Raw genomic sequence first — 22,235 nt, forward strand, 5'->3', positions numbered from 1 at the left:
ATAGCTCTGTTCTTTCTCTTGAGCTGTAATTTTACCCAGTCCCACCAGTTGCTTACTAGATATTTCCAATAGGACATATGTCCCATAAATGTCTCAAATACAGCATGTCCCAAACAGGATTAGTTATTTAATTCCTCAATGCCACCCCTTTACTAATTTTCCTATTCCCATTAAGGGTCCCACTATTTTTCTAGTCACCAACATTTTTAACCTTAGAGACATCTGCAACTTTTTCCTCTTTCTCAATCTACCCCCCACCCCTCCCATAGCTAAGTCTTATCATTATACCTTTACTTTCACATCTCTTGCATGTCTTTTCACTCCATTCATGTTTTAGATCTTCATTACCTCTTATCTATGGTCACTTCCTAATTCATCTACATAATCTATCTAATTGATCAAGTCACTCTTACCTCTCCTCATCTTCCATATAATTACCAAATTGATATTCTTAAAGCAATGATTGAATCATGTTAATCCTCTGCTCAGTAAAGTAGGGTGGCTCTCTGCTGCCTCTGACATTAAATATAGATTTCTGTTTCACTTTTTTGTGTGTTTTTGTTTTTGCTGGGCAGTGAAGGTTAAGTGACTTGCCCAGGGTCACACAGCTAGTAAGTGTCAAGTGTCTGAGGCCAGATTTGAACTCAGGTCCTCCTGAATAGAGGGCCGGTGCTTTATCCACTGTGCCACCTAGCTGCCCCTTCCATTACTTTTTTCCTGCCCTCATGGGCCTTCTATTCTAATTGAGGACATTCAATATATAAATAAATAATGATAAACAGTGCTTTGTAGCCATTCGTATGACAGGCAACCCATATATCCTGGCTGAGCTATTGTTTGGCCATATTATTACCTTTTCATTTCTGGTTTTTATATCCCCTCTCCTCCTGTTTATTTTAAATTTGTTCAGTTGTTGGCTTTCTAGTTTTTAAAAATGCGTATTCAGTTCATTAAACCTCTCTTTTTCTATTTTGTCAGCATATGTTTGTAGGGACATGATTTTTCTTTGCAACTTTTAAATATGTGTAGCCAATAAGAGTTATTTTTGTTATAATAATTATATATATATACATAAACACATATTTATATAAATAGGAAACAATTATAGCTAGTTTCTCATGATAAATATGAATAAAGATGCTCTCTCGCAATATTTACCAAAAATATGAAATTATTTCAGGACCTGCACATAGCAATATCTTATATGTGGCAGCCATTTCAAAGATTAGGACTATCACCAGAAAACTTGATCTATCAAGGAATTACCTTAAGGACAGGTGACAAACACTACTATGGCATATCTGGCAAGAGAGCTGTTGAAATACAAGCATTGAATGATTACCTTAATATCTGACTGGTAAACAGCAAAAAACTTGAGTGTCATATTGCCCTGTAAAAGGGGAGGAAAACAAGTGGGAAGGAATCTGTAAAGCAAAGAGTATATTGAGTTCTAGATTCCCTTGTTCAGCCATGGAAAGCAAAAGTCACAAGTTTCAGGTGATACTAGGATTCACAGCAGCAGTATGCACATGCCCACACACACACACACACACCATATCATTACTTTTAAAAGCCTCTATTGCAGAAGGCTTGAGTAGTAAAGAAATCAGGTGGAGAGAAAACCATTTGATTTATAAGGAAAAGATATGTGGAAAATTTCCAGTAGTCTCTATAGTAATAAGAAATCCAAAACAGCAAAAAAATCAAATTGGCTCAAAAAAAAATAACCCAGAAAGCTTGCACACCATTAACGTAATGAATGACAGAATAGTTGTATCAAAGGAGGTGACTGAAATTCTAAATTTTTAAAATAACTTCAGGGGCAGCTAGGTGGCGCAGTGGATAGAGCACCGGCCCTGGAGTCAGGAGGACCTGAGTTAAAATTCGGCCTCAGACACTTAACACTTACTAGCTGTGTGACCCTGGGCAAGTCACTTAACTCCAATTGCCTCACTAAAATTAAAAAAAAATTTAAAAATATAAAAAAATAACTTCAGAGTGAAAGAGCTGGATAAGACCCATAGCTATTCTCTCAAACACTTCGGGGGGGGGGGGTGTGAATTAGTATGAAAGCATTTTACCAGCTTCCACTTAGACACAAGCCTGAATTTCATATTTCTTAGCAGAAGGCATCACATTTCTATTGCCAAATTGTGAGAATTCCAGAAAGCCTTCCAATTATAGGCCAGTTACTTGTTTAGGTACTCCTAATTCTGTCCTCTGAGAAGCTTCCTAAAATAATGTCATGGTAATAATACAGTACTCCAGATATGATCTGACTTGGACAGATTACATAGTAGGACTATCACCTTCCTTGTCCTGAATACCATGTCTTTCTTATTTGGTGGGGAAGGGAAATAAATAATCCAAACAACAGACTTGGAGGGTTTAAAACATTATTGTCCAGGGCAGCTAGGTGGTGCAGTGGATAAAGCACCAGCCCTGGATTCAGGAGTACCTGAGTTCAAATCCGGCCTCGGATACTTGACACTTACTAGCTGTGTGACCCTGGGCAAGTCACTTAACCCTCATCGACCAGCAAAACAAACAAACAACAAAAAAACCCACAACCAAACAAAACAAAAAAAACCCATTATTGTCCAGAAAATGCCACAAAACTTGTTTATCGTAACCAAACTTCACATCTGATGCTAAAAATAACATCAGAAATTTTTTAAATCACAGGAATATGAGACAATGAAAAAACTATTATCTGACTATTCTTGGGTAGAATCTTAACTAAAGCTAATTGCTTGGCATTTTTTTCAATCTCAAAGCCATTTAACATTATTTACTGACTTTTACCAGGAAATTGGGGGGGGTGTCCCAATTTTCTAGAAAATAATCAATGTACCATTATTTTTGTGCTAGAATTTAATTTTTCTTAATTTATCTGCTTATTTTCTTTTAGGCACATTTATGACCACTATGCCACCAATTAAATACAATTATTTTCAAAAGGAAATCTATGAGGATAGACCAAGGCCATGAACCTATAAGTTACATGAATCTCAATTACTAAGCAATAATAAAAAGCAAATAATTTATACTATATAGATTTCTATGTTTCTTCAAAAAGTCCAACTGATGCTTTATCAGTGGAAGTCATCCTGGGTCTTTGAGGGCTATGCAAATGGAGTATAAGTTATGGCCAGTCTACTAAACTGGAAGGGCTTGTTGACAGAGTATACCTGTTCCGATGACCAGACTAAATATGTTTGGAAAGGCTCTGTACTAGCAGGAAGCTACCAGGTGGCCAATTTTTTTGGACTCAGCAAATCAAAAATACTGTTTACTATAATATTACAAAAAAGTTTTGCATTGTCAATAATGAATATATACATACCAATGTTATAATGAATACTTTAAGTACTGTTATATTATCACAGATTTTACTCTGCATTCTTTCCTTAATTTTGTGTGTTCTCATATTTCTTTCCAAAAACATACTTTTTTAAGTTACAAAAATCTGATGTTTACTTTCTCTAGCTAGTGTCAAATTTAGCTATCTTTCTTTAAGTGGTAAGATCACAGTTGATATTTTTTCAAGCCTCCTGTAATGTTTCAGCATTTCTTGGCTTTTGCAAAGCTGTGGCAAGCAGCAATTTTGGCAATTTTTGTACCAAGTTCATGAGTAGTTAAGCTTCATTTGGTTCTTCAGCCTTTTCAGTATCCCTAACAGCCACTATGAGTTGTCTATGGATGTTTCGAGAACTAATTTTAGAAGACCTCTATATCTTAGGAGAAGTACTTAGGAGTTCCCTCCACTGAGCTTTATTTAAAAGTTGTTGACTGTCAGACTTATTCATTCTTCAAATTTAGCTTTTCTGGGACATTTTGTTTTACTCTCTTTACTTGTAGAAATTGTTGATACTTTCTGTTCAAAATGTTTTTTTTAACATGATTCTTGAAACATATTTAGGAGAATTCCAGATAGACATTTCATTAGTATTTGTTGCACTTGTCTCTGTCCCATTTTTTAGATCCATCAGTATGGAAAGCAGAATACCAACTTCTCCAGTCACACCATTTCCCTTATCTTGCTTGGAACTAAGTTCTGTGATTTTTTTTTTTGGGTGGGGCAACCGGCTTTAAGTGACTTGCCCAGGATCACACAGCTAGTATCAAGTGTCTTAGGCTGGATTTGAACTCAGATCCTCCTGAATCCAGGGCCAGTGCTCTATCCACTGCACCACCTAGCTGCCTCTCAAGTTCTGTGATTTATTCTTTCTTTCTTTCTTCTTTTTTTTTTTTTTTGGTGGGGCAATGAGAGTTAAGTGACTTGCCCTGGGTCACACAGCCAGTAAGTGTCAAGTGTCTGAGGCTGGATTTGAACTCAGGTTCTCCTGAATCCAAAGCCAGTGCTTTATCCACTGTGCCACCTAGCTGCCCCCAAGTTCTGTGATTTCTAATGTGGTTCATCTTCAGAATTCAAGTCAGTATCTCATTAATTCCAGGAGGCAACAATCCACTCCATTTCTTCTTTTATTTTGTTCATATTCCATTTTGTAAACAAAATGGATCAGTAAGTCTGTGAATTGACAACCTGTAGTCATTTTAAATGCATGTGGCTCACATGACCCAGTGGTCATTTCATTACTATAATTTTCTTAATGCAGCCCAAGATTACATTGTTTTTGTTGGCTATTAGATCACAGTGTTGACACATATTAAGGTTGCCAAAAATTCTAGATCTTTTTCAAATAATCCATCATGTAGTCAGAAGATACATGGTACATTAGATAGAACTGGTCTTGGAGTCAGGAAGATCTGGGTTCATATCCGACTTTATACAAAGTATTTAAGCTTCAGCTTCAGTATTTGACCTTCCAGTGAATAGTCTCAATTAATTTCTATAAGTATTGACTTATTTGACCTTCTTACTGTCCAAGGGTCTCTCAAAAGTCTTCTGCAGCACCACAATTAAAAAGTGTTGATTCTGTGATACTCAGCTTCCTTACAGTCCAACTCTCAAAGCCATACATTGCTACTGGAAAACCATGCCTTTGACTATTTGGATCTTTGTTGGCAAGGTTATATCTCTGCTTTTTAGTATGCTTTCTAGATTTGTCATAGCTTTTTTCCCAAGGAGCAAGCGTCTTTTAATTTCATGGCTGCAGTCACCACCTGCATATTGAGTCCAAGAATAGAAAATCTGACAGTACTTCCATTTCTTCTCATTTTTTTAACTTATTTATCCTCATTCCTTCACCTCATTTTATTGACAAGGAAGATGAAGAAGAAGAAGTTTAACTAGCTTGCCTAAAGTCATATTTGTGGTAGGTCTGGCATTACAACTGCATATCCTTCTACTTAGAAAATGGAAAACACTTAGTAAAAATAAAATTATGAAGATAATCAAGGCCAAGGACACAATACTAATTTCAATTTGGGTCCTGCTGATTTTTTGAGAATGATGTTAATTATTTTTTAAAAATTATTATATACTGCCAGTTATCCTAGTATTTACATTTTCTTATTAGTTGTTTTCATTGTACATGTAACTAATTTAGACATTACCCTTGAACTGAAGACACATTTTTGTTTATTTTTTCATTATTAAGTACAAAAGGGAAGATAGAACTAAACACGATTCCACATTTTGTGAAAGCAGAATGGAAAAGTTTCATTCTGAATCAATTTATCTTTTGATGACTTATTCTAAGAAGTAGGTGAAAACCACTAAAATCAAACTTTTACTGAAAACTACAATATAGCACATTTTTAGAGAAAGTGATCAATATCATTGCTGATTTATTAGACAGCGGCATGTCTACATACATACATATCCTTTCTTACCCGCCTTTCCCTGTATCTAATCTGTTGCTAAGACTTATTGATTTTACATTTATATAATTTCTTGCATAAATCCCTTTCTGTACTCTGACATTGTCTTCATCTTGGTACAGGCCCTTATCCCCTCACTATTGGACTATTACGATAGACTGTTGATTGGTTTCCCTACCATAAGTTTCTTTTCATTCCATTCCATCCTCCATTCAGCTGTCTAAGTTATCTTCCTAAAGCATAGGTCTGACCATGTCACCCCCTATTCAGTAAACTCTACTGACTCCCTGTCACATTCAGAATCAAATTTAAAATCCTCTGTTTGGCAGTTAAAATCCTTTTTAATCGGGATGTCCTTCCCTCACTCTGCCTTTCCAGTATTCCATTTTACACCTTCTCTAAACATCCACCCCCAACATACATATTCTGAGATCCAGCAACACTGGCTTCCTTGAAGAAGAAACTCCATCTCCTGAGTCCAGGTACTTTTCCCAACTATTCCCTCTGCCTGGAATACAGTTTCACCTCATCTCTGACTTTTTGTCTTCCCTGGCTTGCTTCAAGTCCAGCTAAAACCCCACCTTGTACAGGAAGCCTTTTTTTAAGCCCCCTTATTTCTAGTACCTTACCTTGCTTTATTGTTTACAGTTTATTCTGTATAGAGCTTGTTTATATATAGTTTCTGTGGTTCTGTCCCTCATTAGATTTTGAACTCCTTGAGGGCAGGGACTGTCTTTTGTTTTTACTTTTATCCCTAGCTCTTAGCACAGTACCTGACACATAGTAAGCACTTAATAAATGTTAATGACTGACTTACTGATATACCTATCACATCAAAGAAGGCATAATTTGGGTCTCGGTTTTTGACAATGTATAAATTCCCTATACTAGCCCCATCCATACTGGCTCATATCATGTGATTCTTTTCTATCACCTAAAATTTTTCCATAGAGAACCCACTTAATATGAAGAAAATCTTCCTCTGTGTCTAACTTTTTTTTTTGGAAGGGGGGGGTTTGGTTTTGTTTTTTGGTTTTTGGGGGTTTTTTTGTGGGGCAATGAGGGTTAAGTGACTTGCCCAGGGTCACATAGCTAGTAAGTGTCAAGTGTCTGAGGCCAGTTTTGAATTCAGGTCCTCCTGAATCCAGGGCCGGTACTTATCCATTGTGTCACCTAGCTGCCCCTGTGTCTGTTAACTTTTTATGAATGCTTGTGTAACACCTGGCCTGAATATTTCCTCTCCCAGTTTCTGTTTCTGTACCCAATGATTGGCCCTCACTTTACTTTTTTTTTTTAAGTTGGAAATTTTTAATTTTGATTTCATTCTATTACCTATACCTTTTCATTATCAAACTGTTCATCTATAAGCACAATATCTTAATCCTTTGATAGATCATATAATTTTTTCCTCTACACAAAAATATTTTTTCTGTTCTGTTCCCTATTAAACTGTTCCATTTATCTTCTTTTTTAATAATAAACATTTTTATTTAAAGCTTTGAGTTCCAAATTCTATCCCTCCATCTCTCCCTCTACTCACCCCTCCCTGAGGCGATAAGCAATCAGATATAGGTTATACATGGGTAATTATGTAAATCATTACCATATTCCCAACTTCACTTTTAGTGATGTAAAATCCATGGACATGTTAAGGAGGAAAGAGAGAGAAAATAAGCTTTGGAATATTACTACTAATGTCACCACCCACAACAACACTACTACTGGCACTAATAACTCACCTTTGTAAAGAATTTTATAGTTTTCCAAATGCTTATAGATATATTATCTCATTGAATCTCACAACAAGCTTGAGGTATTTAGTACAACTGTTATCACTTTGTCAGATAAGGAAACAGAAGATGTGGACTTAAGGATCAATTGGAGGTCAAACTGCTAATTTAGGTAGGATGGGAACCTAAATCTTCTAACTCTAAATCTAATGTTCTTTCAAATCATTCATGTTGGCCAATTTTTAAACTTTTTAAAAAATAAAAGCCTGTCTTAAAGTACTCATGAAAATAAAATTGAGTGTAAGGTATGGCATTCAAAATGGAAAGAATACTTTTTAATCCTGTTATTTTTCTTTTGTTGTCTATTGAAAATTATCTATTATAGTGAATCTTATTTTGAACTTTTTAGAAACCACAAAGTAAATCATGTTCTGTAAGGCAGTGGCAATAAAGTAAAACATCTATGCTTTGGACAGCTAGGTGGCGCAGTGGATAGAGTACCGGTCCTGGAGTCAGGAAGACCTGAGTTCAAATGTGACCTCAGACACTTTATACTAGCTGTGTGACCCTGGGCAAGTCACTTAACCCCAATCGTCTCACCCTGCCCCCCCAAAATAAATCAATAAGTGACATTTATTTAGGGGCAGCTAGGTGGTGCAGTGGATAGAGCACCGGCCCTGGATTCAGGAGGACCTGAGTTCAAATTGGGCCTTAGACACTTAACACTTACTAGCTGTGTGACCTTGGGCAAGTCACTTAACCCCAATTGCCTCACCCCCCCCAAAATTCTATATTTTATAAAATTGATATGGAAGAAATTAAACTTATGAAGATTTTTTATTTGTATTTGGTTTGTAACTAACATAATATTACCGTGGTAGTAGTGATTACTGTGTGATTTTATTTGACATGTAATGAAAAGCTCCATCATGATTGGCATTGTTGTTAAAACCTAAGAAGTAAAAGATTGAAGGAGTCTTGGAGATCAAGCTTTTATGTAGAAAGAGGCCATCTCAGTTGTGTTTTTTTAAAATATATATATTCATTTTTTTAATGTATTAAGCATTTTTATCTATAGTTTTGGTTTCCAAATTTTATCCTACTTTCCCTCCCTCTCCTTCCCACTCCAAGAGGTGGTAAGCAATCAGGTATGGGTTATATATGTATGATTATGTAAAACATTACCATATTTGTAATTTTATACAAGAAAACTTGATTAAAAGAAAAAAATGAAAGAAAGTGAAAAATAGCATGCTTCAGTCTGTTCCATCAATATCAGTTCTTTCTTTGGAGGTGGATAGCATGTTTCATCAGTACTCCTTTGGGATTATCTTGGAACATTGTATTGTTGAGAATAATCAAGTCATTCACAGTTCTTCATCAAACAATATTGATATCTGTGTACACAGTGTTTTCTTGGTTCTGCTTACTTCATTATACATCATTTCATGCATGTCTTCCCAGGCCTTTCTGAAATCACCTTGCTTGTCATTTCTTATAGCACAATAATATTCCATCACAATCATGTGCCACAGATTATTCAGACATTCCCCAGCTGATGGACATTTCTTAAAATTCTTAGACACCACAAAAAGAGCTGCTATAAATATTTTTGTACAAATAGGTCTTTTTCTTTTTGGGGATATCTTTGGGATATAAACCTAGGAGCGGTATTGCTGGATCAAAGGGTATGCATGGTCTGATAGCCTTTGGGGCATATTTCCAAGTTGCTTTCTAGAATGGTTGAATCAGGGGCAGCTAGGTGGCACAGTGGATAGAGCACCAGCCCTGGAGTCAGGAGGATTTGAGTTCAAATTTGACCTCAGACATGTAACACTTACTGGCTGTGTGACCCTGGACAAGTCACTTAAACCCAATTGCCTCAACAACAACAAAAAAATAGAATGGTTGAATCTTTTCACAATTCCACCAACAGTGGATTAGCACCCCAGCTTTCCCACATCCCCTCCAACATCCAATATTTTCCATTTTTGTTATATTTGCCACTCTGATAGGTGTGAGGTGATACCTCAGAATTGTTTTAATTTGCATTTATCTGCTCAAAAGTGATCTAGAGCATAGCTTTGATTTCTTTGTCTGAAAACTGCCTGTTCATATCCTTTGACCATTTATCAATTGGACAATGACTTGTATTTTTATAAATTTAATTCAGTTCTCTATATATTTTAGAAATGAGGGTTTTATCAGAGATATTTGTTTAAAAAAAATTTCTTTCCCAGTTTTCTGCTTCCCTTGTAATCTTGGATACATTAGTTTTGTTTGTGCAAAAGATTTTTAATTTTATATAATCAAAATAATCTTTTTTACCTTATGTTTTACTCTCAATATCTTCCTTGGTCTTAAATTCGTCTTCTGCCTATAAATCTGACAGATAAATGATTCTGTATTCTTCCTACCTTTGGGGGGGGGGCACAATGGAGCATAAGTGACTTGCCCAGGGTCACACAGCTAGTAAGTGTCAAGGATCTGAGGGTGGATTTGAAGTCATGTCTTCCTGAATCCAGGGCTGGTGTTTTATCTACTGTACCACCTATCTGCCCCTAATTCTGTATTCTCTTAATTTGCTTATGGTATCATCCTTTAAATGTAAATCATATACCAATTTTGACCTTATTTTAGTATGCCGTGTGAGATATTGGTCTATATCTAGTTTCTGCCATACTATTTTCCCCATTTCCCAGCAGTTTTTGTCAAATTTTTTTTTTGTTCCAAAAGCTTGCATTTTGGGGTTGATCATATACTAGATTACTATAGTCATTTTCTGTCATGTAATTTCTACATATTCTATTCCACTGATGTACTGTTCTGTTTCTTTTTTTTAATTATAAAAGTATTTTATTCTTTTCCAGTTATATGTAGAGATAGTTTTCAACATTTGTTTTTATAAGATTTCTAGTTTTAAATTTTTTTCCTCCCTTCCCTCCCCCCCCAAGACAGCAAGTAGTCTGATATAGGTTATATATGTACAATAACATTAAGCATATTTCTGCATTAGTCATGTTATAAAAGAGGAATCAAAGCAAAAAAGAAAAACCTCAAAAAAGAAAAACAACAGCACCCCCCCAAAAAAAATAGTATGGCTCAATCTGCATCCGTATTCCACAGTTCTTTTTTTTTTTCTGGATTTGTAGAGCCTTTTCCATCATGAGTCCTTTGGAACTATCTTGTATCGTTGTATTGCTGAGAAGAATCAAGTCTATCACAGTTGATCAACACATAATGTTGATGATACTGTGTACAATGTTCTCCTGGTTCTGCTCATCTCAATCATCATCAGTTCATCAAGTCCTTCCAGGTTTCTCTGAATTTCACCTGCTCATCATTTCTTACAGCACAATAGAATTCCCTTACATTCATATACCACACCTTGTTCAGCCATTCCCCAATGGATGGGTAACCCCTCGATTTCCAATAACTTGCCACCACAAAAAGAGCAGCTATAAATATTTTTGTACATGTGGGTCCTTTTCCCTTTTTTATGATCTTTTTGGGAAAAAGACACAATAGTGGTATTGCTGGGTCAAAGGGTATGTACTGCTTTATAGCTCTTTGGGCATAATTCCAAATTGCTCTCCAGAATGGTTGGATCAGTTCACAGCCCCACCAACAATGCATTAATGTTCCAATTTTTCCACAGCTTCTCCAACATTTATTATTTTCCTTTTTTGTCTTATTAGCCAATCTGATAGGTGTCAGGTGGTACCTCAGAGTTGTTTTAATATGCATTTCTCTAATCAGTAGTGATTTAGAGCATTTTTTTCATGTGGCAATAGATAACTTTGATTTCTTCATCAGAAAACTGCCTGTTCATATCCTTTGACCATTTCTCAATTGGGGAATGACTTGAATCCTTATAAATTTGATTTAGTTCCTGATATATTTTAGAAATGAGGCCTTTATCAGAAGGCCTCATTTCCCAGCTTTTTGCTTCCCTTCTAATTTTGGATGCATTGCTTCTGTCTGTACAAAAACCTTTTAATTTAATGTAATCAAAATCATCGATTTTGCACTTCATAATATTCTCTATCTCTTGTTTGATCATAAACTGTTCTCCTTTCCTAAGATCTGAAAGGTAAACTATTCCTTCCTCTCCTAATTTACCTATAGTATCACCTTTTATGTCTAAATCATGTACCCATTTTGACCTTATTTTAGTATAAGGTGTAAGATGTTGGTCTATGCCTAATTTCTGCCATACTATCTTCCAGTTTTCCCAGCAGTTTTTGTCAAATACCACTCTGTTTCTTAGACAGTACCAGATTGTTTTGATAATTACTGCTTTATAATACAGTTTGAAATCTGGTACTGCTAGGCCACCTTCTTTCATAATTTTTTTCATTTTTATCTTGACCTTCTATTTCTTATGAAAAGATATATGATTGATTGATTGATGATAAATGAAAACCAAATAGACATTGTCTTCAGCATTCTTCTGATCTTCAAGGCTTAATAATCCCATAAAAAGACAGTATTCTAGAATTATTTTCTCTCAATGAACCTATTGCTAGTTTTTGGTCTTGAATGAAATCAGAATCTATGCCTCACAAAATCTAACTTCACTTTTTGAAAATGAGTACAGTAAATGCCCATGTTAAGCCTAATGGCACCTCCTACGCTGACCCTAATTCTTCAAAGATCACTAATAATGATTCAACAAGTACATTTAGTATCCTGAGATGTAATTTAGGCAAGGTGCTTTGAAGTCATTGCAATGGGGTAGCAGCTCTTCTGTCATTTCTTATTTTGTGTTCAAAACCTATTTCACCCATTTGATTTCATCCTTTCTATTTTGGAAATCATGCCTCCTGAAAGAGAAGAGAGAAGCAAAATAGGAGTCACTAGTTCTTACTTTTTCCTTTTCATGTTACTGTAATTCCCACTTGTCTGAAACTGTGAGCCTTTCTCTTCCTTATTGTTCTTGTCCCAAAGAAAGTCTTTTTTAAAAAAAATTATCCTTCCTATCTTTTCTTAAACCTTAGCTCTTGATGAGGCTTAGCCTAAGTGACACTTTTTTTTACAAAGCCATAGTAATCTTTTTTGTATTTATCCAAGTTCTTCCTTTGAAGCCATGTAAGTCTCTTTAAGCACACCTACCTTAAAACACGAAGGATCCACTTTTTTTTTTTTTGCACAGAATCAATATTATGATAGGATATTCCTCTGCTCATCCTTGAAAGAAAATGGGTTTAGGAAATTGCAGATTTTATACTTCAACCCTATAATTTTTCTCTAGTAAATATAGACAGCTGTTAGCTTCCCCAAATTCTGCTCTTCTCCCCAGCAATCTAAGTATATTCTTCACCGTAAGAGATTACCACAGAGTTGCCAATAGATGGAGGAGGTGGGGGGTGGGGGTGGCGTAGTATGGGGCAATGAAATCAAATGACTCAGGCATTTTTTAGAAAATAAGAACTAAAAACTAAAATGAGACAAAGCAGCAGGAAAGCTCTGAGTGAGGAAATTACGTGAATCATTTTCCTAGTCTAGTTTTTTTTTTCCTTTGTGTTCTCTTCAGATTTTACAGAGTTTGGGTATTTCATTCCAAATCTCATAACTACACTGACAAAAATATCCATAATATTTCACCTTTATATGAAATACCAGAACATCAGTACTTTTCAAATATTGAATAATGATGCTAAATAGTCATGTAGACTACAAAAACATACTTTTGGGGTTCCTTTTTTAAAATTACTCTTAAATATTTTTGGATTTATAGGCTGTGGAGAGCACCTTGTACGTACCATACTGGCCAGAGAATGTTCACATGCTTTGCAAGCTGAAGATGCCCACCAAGCTTTGCTAGAAACTATGCAAAACAAGTTCATCAGTGAGTACAAATTTAATAAAAATTGCTTCATTCCCAAAGTATGTCATATCCCTTTATATGAAATCCCTAAAAGTGCTATATAACTTTTTTATAGAAAAAGGATCCAAATAACAGTCAAATTAAAGTAAGATTTTTGCCTATTAATGCCCTGAAATAGCAAGAAAAACATACATACATTAGCCATGTATGAAAATTGATTTCTCATGATTGGAAGCATCAAGTTAAGGATTCTAAGAGCCAAGGTATGGATGAAGTACAGGCCAGCCATGTTGGACCATCTGTATAAAGGCTTAGAAATCAGAGATAGACTATTCAGAGAAGAGCTAGTCATCTATTTTGACTGAAATGTAGAATGAATTAAGGAGAGTACAGTACAATAGAAAGAACATTGAATTTGCATGTTTTCAAGTACAGGTGAGATGACCACTTGTTTGATATGATTTTGTGGAGATTCCTTTATCTATGAATTAAACAAGATTTTCTGTGATTTCTTCTAATTCCCAAATTCTCTAATTCTTTTTTTTTGGGGGGTGGGGGGTGAGGGTTAAGTGACTTACCCAGGGTCACACAGCTATTAAGTTCTATAATTTTTTAAAACCAGAAGACTAAAGGAAATTGCACCTAAATTAAAGATTGATTCTTGGGTTTGTCTCTGAGAAAATAAAGGAATTGGTTTTATCCTGCATAAAAGCAGCAAAAAATATGATGGTATTGGACATTTACTTATCTTGTGTTGCAGTGTTCATGGTAAATACCTGCCAAAAGACTACCATGAGAATAAGTGCATTATATGGAGCATTAATCTCCCCCTTTAACTTTTCCCTTTTATATATATCTCCCAGACCAATAAGAAAAAGGAGCCTCTGAGTTTTAATCTGTGAGGGATTAATTTTTATTGCTTGGGAATTAATTAGGCAACAAAAAGTGAAACCAATTAGGGAAATAGGGAAGTAGAAATACAGATGGATGGTCTTAGATCTAAGCTTAGTCTATTTTCCTTTATAAAACTCACTGAATCCCAAACTGCCCGCCAGGCTGTGAATCAGCACACCCAAGTTCAAACACCAACCACGTGTTTCCGAACTCCTCTCACCCGTGCGCCACCATGGCTAAGTTTAACAGCCAGAGAGTGCAAACTTCCATTCCTGCCCTCGCTTTTAAGTTCGAGTCCTGGAAGTTCCGCGCATTCTCACATTTTCCTCCCAAAAGGGGAGGTCCTTCAAAAGCTGCTTCAGTAGCATGTGCAATCTCTCAAATGATTCAGCTAAAACTTCCGATATTAATCTTTACCAAAAATAATTTTTACCAAGTTTCCCTTTTAGTTTCATTTGAAAAACAAATGAGTTTGCTCAATGAAACAGCCAAAAATAATATCCTATCCCAACTAACAATATAATATCACTATAGAAAAGGGAGAGAGAAAAGTTTTGTCCAGAGGGGCAGTCCCTCATGAACTGACGCTTTGACATTGTCTTGCAATGGGAGGGCCTCTGTAGAGAGTACATATTACAGATGATGTATATTATAACAGAAGGAGAAATCAAAACCAACAAAACAAAACTGTTCATATAAAGTCTCTGAGTTCTCTTGTCTTCTTGGAGTGGTAAAATGTCATCAGGGGGAAGCTGGACTCTGGACTGGAAAGCTTCATTAACGGTTTGAATTGCTGGATTTTTTACTAAACCTTAGCTTAGCATTGTCAATGATCAAATTAATACATTCCATTACATTCCCTCCTTTATATAATAGAGGGTTGAGGTAGTTAGGGTTAAGTGACTTTCCCAGGGTCACACAGCTAGTAAGTGTTAAGTGTCTGAGGCCAGATTTGAACTCAGGTCCTCCTGACTCCAGGGTGGGTGCTCTAAGCACTGCACCACCTAGCTTTTTTGCCTGTATGTGTTGCAAAATATTGAGTATGAGATATTCTATGAAGAACTCAAGAGAGCCCTTCTGAATTATATCACCATATACTTCAATACTAGGTGACTTCATTGCAAAGGTTGGGAAAGGCAAGGATAGCAGTACATATACTGGAAATATGGTCTGAGAGTAAGGAATAAGAGAAGCCATAAACTGCTTTGGACTTGCTAAACTTCACAGAAGCCTTACACTTATATCCCATGAATACTTCCTTGGAAAAAAAGGAAGCAGATGTCCAGACATGGAAAGCACTAAATAACATCACAAAAAGTGAACTGATTTTATTTTACTAGATGGGAAATGACTCATTACCATTGTAGGAATCATTCTTGAATCAGTTATCTATGTATATTCAGACTACTAACTTATTGGAACACAAATCAGAATTAATAGAAAGCTAGAAGAAAGCATCAAAATGAGAAAAAGATATGACCTGCAATTTTAATAACTTCAACCCAACCTGTTGAAATAGATTATTGATAGCAAATAATGAGGAATGGATGAAGAAAAGGATATTGACATCAGTTATAACAGGTTTATTTAGCTGTAAAGCTAATGGGGAGTCAATCAGTCTGGTAGAGTGGAAAGAACACTAATTTTGGAATCTTTGGAACTGAGTTCTATCTCTAAATATCTAATACCTGTGTAATTTAGACAAGTCCCTGGGTCTCAGTTTCTTTATCTATAAACTGAGAGGAGGTTGGACCTGATGCTTTCAAATGTCCCTTCCAACTTCCTATTATGAGAAAACCAAAACAGCCTAAAAGTAACTCAGTAAAAGAAACATGTATCTATCTATCTATCTATCTATCTATCTATCTATCTATCTATCTATCTATCTATCTATCTATCTATCTATCTATCTATCTATCCACACATACATACATACATACATATATATTGTCCCTTGGACAGGCAGAGCAAATAGACAAGGAGTTATGCTCACAATTGAACAAAAGGAGGAGAGTAGACTGAATTGCCTTTGGGAAAATTATAAAATTCTTATAATCACTCTGAGTTTTCTCCAAAACAAAGACTCATCTTTTTTGTAACAATGTTAAATTTATTGATTCTTACACTCACAAGAAAAAGAAAGAAAATATCCTTGAACTAAATTGAAAACTTCATTTGGAAAGAGTTTAAAGTAATGGCCATATTTGTAGCATGCTGAACACTGTAGATTATGTTTGTAGAGAGGGCTGTGAGACATTTTTTTGTCTTCTCTCTTTCCTCCTGCATTGTGTTTCCAAAATTCTCTCTCCAAACACCTTAGTTATTTCTCCCACACTGGGAGATCTCTATAGTTCTCACTTTTTCCTTGGCTCTTTTGTTCCTTTTTTTTTTATCCACTAATCATTATGTCTAGTAGAGTGGGAGTGCAATAAAATACTTTGCCACTAGGTGTCACAGCCCAGCATAGCCACAAGGAAAAATCATAATATCACTGAATTTTAATACTTTTATAGCTAAAGGGCACCCCAGAGCTCATCTAAGAACATCTCTGTCTCTTATACCATTTTACATATTAAGGAACTAGAGGTGGTGGAAGCTTACCTTTTCAACCTTATCTCACAATATTACTACTCTTTTACAAATTATATTCTCTAGCTGGACTACTGGTGTTCCTACCTCTATATGTTTGTTTTCTACCCTACGCTGGAATGCTCTTTCTGTTCCCCATCCCCCCCCCCAGTCAATTTATTTTAATCTAATTTATGTATGTGCCTTTATAGGTTATAATTGCCAAGAAATTAATCACCTAGTAGCTAACCTTCTGTTTACAGACCTTTCTGAATTTAAGATGGCAAGACTTTGGAGAACAGACACAAATTGTGACTGGAACCATATGCAAAGCTTTTCTAATTCAATGGAAGGTGACAGAATTATCATTCTTTTGAGAGTCCAGGGTTCCTTTTACTTTATGTTGAATAGAATACATATTTTATACCTAGAGCTTTGGCTAAAGTTAGATGACACATTTTGCTTCAGGTTGCTATATTTATAGGGCACTGAGAGCACTTGAAGTATTTAGCAACCATTGTGATATCCTATAGTGTCAGCTCCAAGTTATGTGATCGTTGAATTTGGAGCAAATTGTCCTGCAAAAACAGCATTGGGCCATGCATTGGTGGTTCTGGGGACATAAAATAATTTCTACTTTATGTCCTAAACACCCAACTCTTTCTCTTGGGTTGATGATAGATAAGGCTTATCCAGGCAAAAAGGGTCAGGACTCTGACAAAGCATCAAGGTGTCAGGAGTCAGCTAGGTGGCGCAGTGGATAGAGCACCGGCCCTGGAGTCAGGAGGATCTCAGTTCAAATTTGGCCTCAGAAGCTTGAAACTTACTAGCTGTGTGACCCTGGGCAAGTCACTTAACCCCAACTGCCTTGCCAAAAAAAAAAGGAATCTATAATACTATCACTGGCTTTGGCTGGATTCTCCTTCTAATACCAGTGGTGTTTGCAAACACATCCATATACCCATAAACATTTATTTTTCCATCATGAACGAAAAATGGAATCGCCAGGCACTAGCATATTTTTTTTTCTTCACCATGTCTGTAGAAGTAGGGAAGTAATAGGGGAGGGAACACGTTTATTGCCACTTGTTCCATGCCCCAATTCAGAAATTCATTATTTATGACTTTGCTTGTTGCCTCTTTTTCCATGTAAGTTTTTTCTGAACAGTTACCATTTCCTTTAAGCATTTAATAAAATTTTGTTGAATTGAAATATTTATCTCTGAATCCTCCCCAAACCTCTTTCAGCTTTTATCATAATGATTTACATGTTGTTGATGCCAGTAAATATTTAATATTATAATTGTCCAAGGTCACATTATCAGGTACCTGTTATGTTCAAGGTATTGTGCTAGGGACTAGGGAAGAGTAAAAATTACATAGGTCCTATTCTCAAACTGCTTTTAACCTAGCAGACTGATTTTAAAAACCTGTGAATAACAAAAATACTAGTAAGAAAATGTTTCAATACTTAAGGGAGGGTCAAACAGTGGTTTGAGAAATTGAGAGGAGAAGGAACCTTTGCTAATTGGGGGTGAAGAAAAGCATTAAGTAATATATCATGATGGAGAGGATGCCTAGGATAAATCTTAAAGAATGTGGACTGCATCCTTCTTAGGAACTCAGAATTATATGGTAGTTAGAATTGTGTCATGCAAAGAGTTCAAAGACCTGGGTTCTCTTTCCATCTTTGTCACTTAACTAGTTATATTACTCTGGGTATAGCATTTATCTCCCTGTTCTCAGTTTTCTTGTCTGTAAAATGATAGAGTTAGACCAGATGATTCCAATGCTGAAATCTGTGATCCCTAAGTACCTTTTTAATAATAAAATTCTTTGATTCACTGGAATTCATTTGAGTTCCTATGTCTGCATTAGAATATTTGTATGAATCTAATTGTGTGGTTTAGCTAGTGATTATTTTTAAACAAGTTAGTTCTTTAGTGAAATGATGAATTCTAGAAATGTTCAATGTAGAATATATTAATCTGTCAATTATTGCAGTGACCATTAAAATGATTTTAAAATCACTTATTTGCAATTTTAAATAAATGGGCTTTAAATAATATTTTAGTGGTTAATTTTTAAATTATAAGGCAAGTTTAGGGTGAAAATCTGTGGTTTACTGATTAGAAATTGCCTTTTAGTATTGACAAAATACTTAAAATTACAAATATACTTTACCTGTTTGGCTTCCCCAAACGTGGTAATAATAGATTTAGAATTTTAATATAATTCTAACATTATTATTTTTGTTCTTATTTTTTATTTTACCTATTTTTATATTTCATACATAAAAATAAAATATTTTATTGTTACTTATTTTTATATTTTATAGAAATTATTTCACTTTAGTTTTAAAAACCTTTTCTTTTTGATGCAAAACTGATTTATTTTTCTATTTTGCTAAAGTAGTTGTTGACATTTAAAAATTTCTATTGTTAAATGACAAGAGAAATGAAGAGTACATGATCCTATGATATTTTAAAATCCCATTTCAGGTAAATTTGAAAGTTTTCATGTGATTGAATCAAATAGAGTAAAATATTTGATGTTGGAAATTTGAAAGATATTTTGAACTTCAAAACTCTTTTGCTCTTGGTTGTGTTAATAATATGCAGAGATCCAAAGCTTTGGATTGATTTAACATAGGAAGCATAAAAGAGAATAACCAATTCATGTTGGGTTTTTTTTTTTAAACCACTGTTCATGTTAGCATACCAAACCCATAAAAAAAGAATTGTAAAAATAGTTCCTTAATAATACTTCATGGTAACCAGCTGATTATAGACTGAATGCTCAGTTAAGTAGGGAAAGGAAAGAAATAGACTTCCTTTATAGTTATGTGTGTGTGTTTTAATGACTACAAGGAAAGAAGTGCTCCTACAGTAATTCAAATGGGATTCTTACTATTCATGGTTGTTTTGGGAAAAAAAGCATAGTTTCATGAATAATTCAATTTTAATGCTGTTGTCAAATATGTGGTTTATGAAATTCCAAGTGGTATGATTTCTTCCTGTATAATCCACAACCTTTTACTTGCTATCAAATGAAATAAACCTTTTGTAGAACTGATTTATAAAAATATGCCTATGAAGTTGATTTGTACTTTTTCCCCTTCTTTGTTGTTTGAATTTCCTATATACTTTATGCACATTATTAACAAATTAGTATGTGGCTATTGTCATTTCATATATCCATGTACAGTATATGATAATGGTCAATATTTAAATGTTTGAGAAATTACTAGATATATTGTGATACAAAATACCTTGTGTAAGACACTCTCTTGGTTTGATCCTTTATAGACAAATGCTTATAATAATTATTATTGCTTTAAGGAAGATTATTTTGCTGATTTTAAGTAGTTCCATTGACATAGTGTCAAGTTCAAAGGAGCCACAAATGACATAGTTTGAAGTCAATTGCACCCTTGTTGCTAGTAATTTTCTGCCAACTGGCAGCCAGACACTGGAGAAGATGTATTTAATTAACAAAGTTTTCCCTTTAATGACTATCCTCTTAACTGGAGCCCTAATAAGACCATGGACATAGGTTTTCCAGGTGAACCCCCCCCCAAATTTTTACTCTAACCTTTAACTACTGAATATGTCTTATGAATCTTTTCCCAATACATAATATATTTTATTTAAAAATTTTTTTAATAATAAACTTTTTTATTTAAAGTTTTGAGTTCCAAATTCCATTCCTCCTTTCCCCTCTCTGAGGTGGTAAGTAATCAGATATAGGTTAGACATGTGCAATTATGTAAAATATTCCCATATTAGTAATTTTGTATAAGAAAACATGAATAAAACAAAAAATGAAAGAGTAAAAAATAGCATGCTTCAGTTTGTGTTCCATTAATATCAGTTCTTTCTTTGGGGGTAGAGTATGTTTTATCAGTAGTCTGTTGGAATTGTCTTGGATCATTGTATTGCTGAGAATAATTAAGTCATTTACAATTCTTCATCAAACAATATTGCTGTCACCATGTAAAACATTCTCCTGATTCTGCTCACTTCACTATGCATCAGTTCATGTAATTCTTTCCAGGGTTTTTTTTTTAATCTGTCTGCTTATCATTTCTTTCTTTCTTTTCTTTTTTCCCCATAGGATTTTAGTTGCAAATTTTTCTCCCTTCCCTCCCTCCTCCCCTAGAAGAAAGCAATCTAATATAGGTTATATATGTGCAAACTCATTAAACATATTTCTGCTTTAGTCATATTGTGAAAGAAGAGTCAGAGCACAAGGGAAAAACCTCAAAAAAGAAGGGGAAAAAACCAGCCCCAAAGTAGAAACAGTTCAATCTGCATTCATACACCACAGTTCTTTTTTCTGGATGTTGAGAACATTTTCTGTCATGAAGTTCTTTGAAATTGTTTTGAACCATTGCATTTTTTAAAAAATCATATTTATTTCAATTGTGCTTGATTCTGAAGTGTTTCAAAATTATTTACCAAATATTACTTCCACTGTACATGAGCTGTATTTTTTTTTTTTGGTGAGGCATTTGGGGTTAAGTGACTTGCCCAGGGTCACACAGCTAGTAAGTGTTATGTGTCTGAGGCCGGATTTGAACTCAGGTACTCCTGAATCCAGGGCTGGTGCTTTATCCACCGCACCATATAGCTGCCCCGGACCATTGCATTTTTAAGAAGAGCTAAGTCTATCCCCATTGTTCATCACACAGTTACTGACTACAGTGTTCTCCTGGTTCTGCTCTTCTCAGTCAGCATCAGTTCATGTAAGTCCTTCCAGGTTTCTCTGATCTCCTCATCATTTCACATTGATTTTTTAAAACTTTGTGTTCTAAATTTTCTTCTTCCCTCCCTCCTCATCCCTCCCTATGAAATCCAGCAATTCAATATGTCATACATATGCAGTTATGCAAAACATCTTCTCATTAGTCAGGTTGTGAAAAAAAATAGACAAAATACCTTTAGAAAGAGGAGCTAGCAAATAAAATTATATACTTCAATCTGTATTCAGATACCATCAGTTCTTTCTACATTGATGGTTTGCATTTTTCATATGTCCTTCTGATAGCATCCTGCTCATTTCTTTCATAGTTACTATTGCTAACCATATTACCCTCCATCTTATTCCCTCCCCTTGATATTTAGTCTATTTTCTATCTTCCTTCACCCTATCCCTACTTGGAAGTGTTTTGCTTTTTATTGCTCCCCCCCCCAATCTGCCCTTCCTTCCTTTGCCTTCCCCCCCATCTCCTTCCCCTCCCACTTTCCCTTGGGGCACAATATATTACTATACCCACTTGAGTGTGTATGTTACTTGGAAGTGTTTTGCTTTTTATTGCCCCCTCCCCCAATTTGCCCTTCCTTCCTTTGCCTTCCCCCCCATCTCCTTCCCCTCCCACTTTCCCTTGGGGCACAATATATTACTAAACCCACTTGAGTGTGTAT

General features: G+C 35.1%; 1 protein-coding gene across 3 annotated transcripts in view; it reads left to right on the plus strand.

Moving 5' to 3' along the window:
• TASP1 (taspase 1) overlaps positions 1-22,235 on the plus strand; it is a 278,215-nt gene that overhangs the window by 180,209 nt on the left and 75,771 nt on the right. For 2 of the 3 annotated variants that reach the window (XM_043983168.1, XM_043983169.1), the window contains one exon: positions 13,258-13,368. The exons of the other annotated variant lie outside the window; for it this stretch is intronic. In XM_043983168.1, coding sequence (XP_043839103.1) covers positions 13,258-13,368 — 111 coding nt within the window. The remainder of the gene's footprint in view (positions 1-13,257; positions 13,369-22,235) is intronic. 3 annotated transcript variants of the gene reach the window in all.

The sequence above is a fragment of the Dromiciops gliroides genome, chromosome 2 (assembly GCF_019393635.1).
Source record: "Dromiciops gliroides isolate mDroGli1 chromosome 2, mDroGli1.pri, whole genome shotgun sequence".
NCBI classification, from domain to species: Eukaryota; Metazoa; Chordata; class Mammalia; order Microbiotheria; family Microbiotheriidae; genus Dromiciops; species Dromiciops gliroides.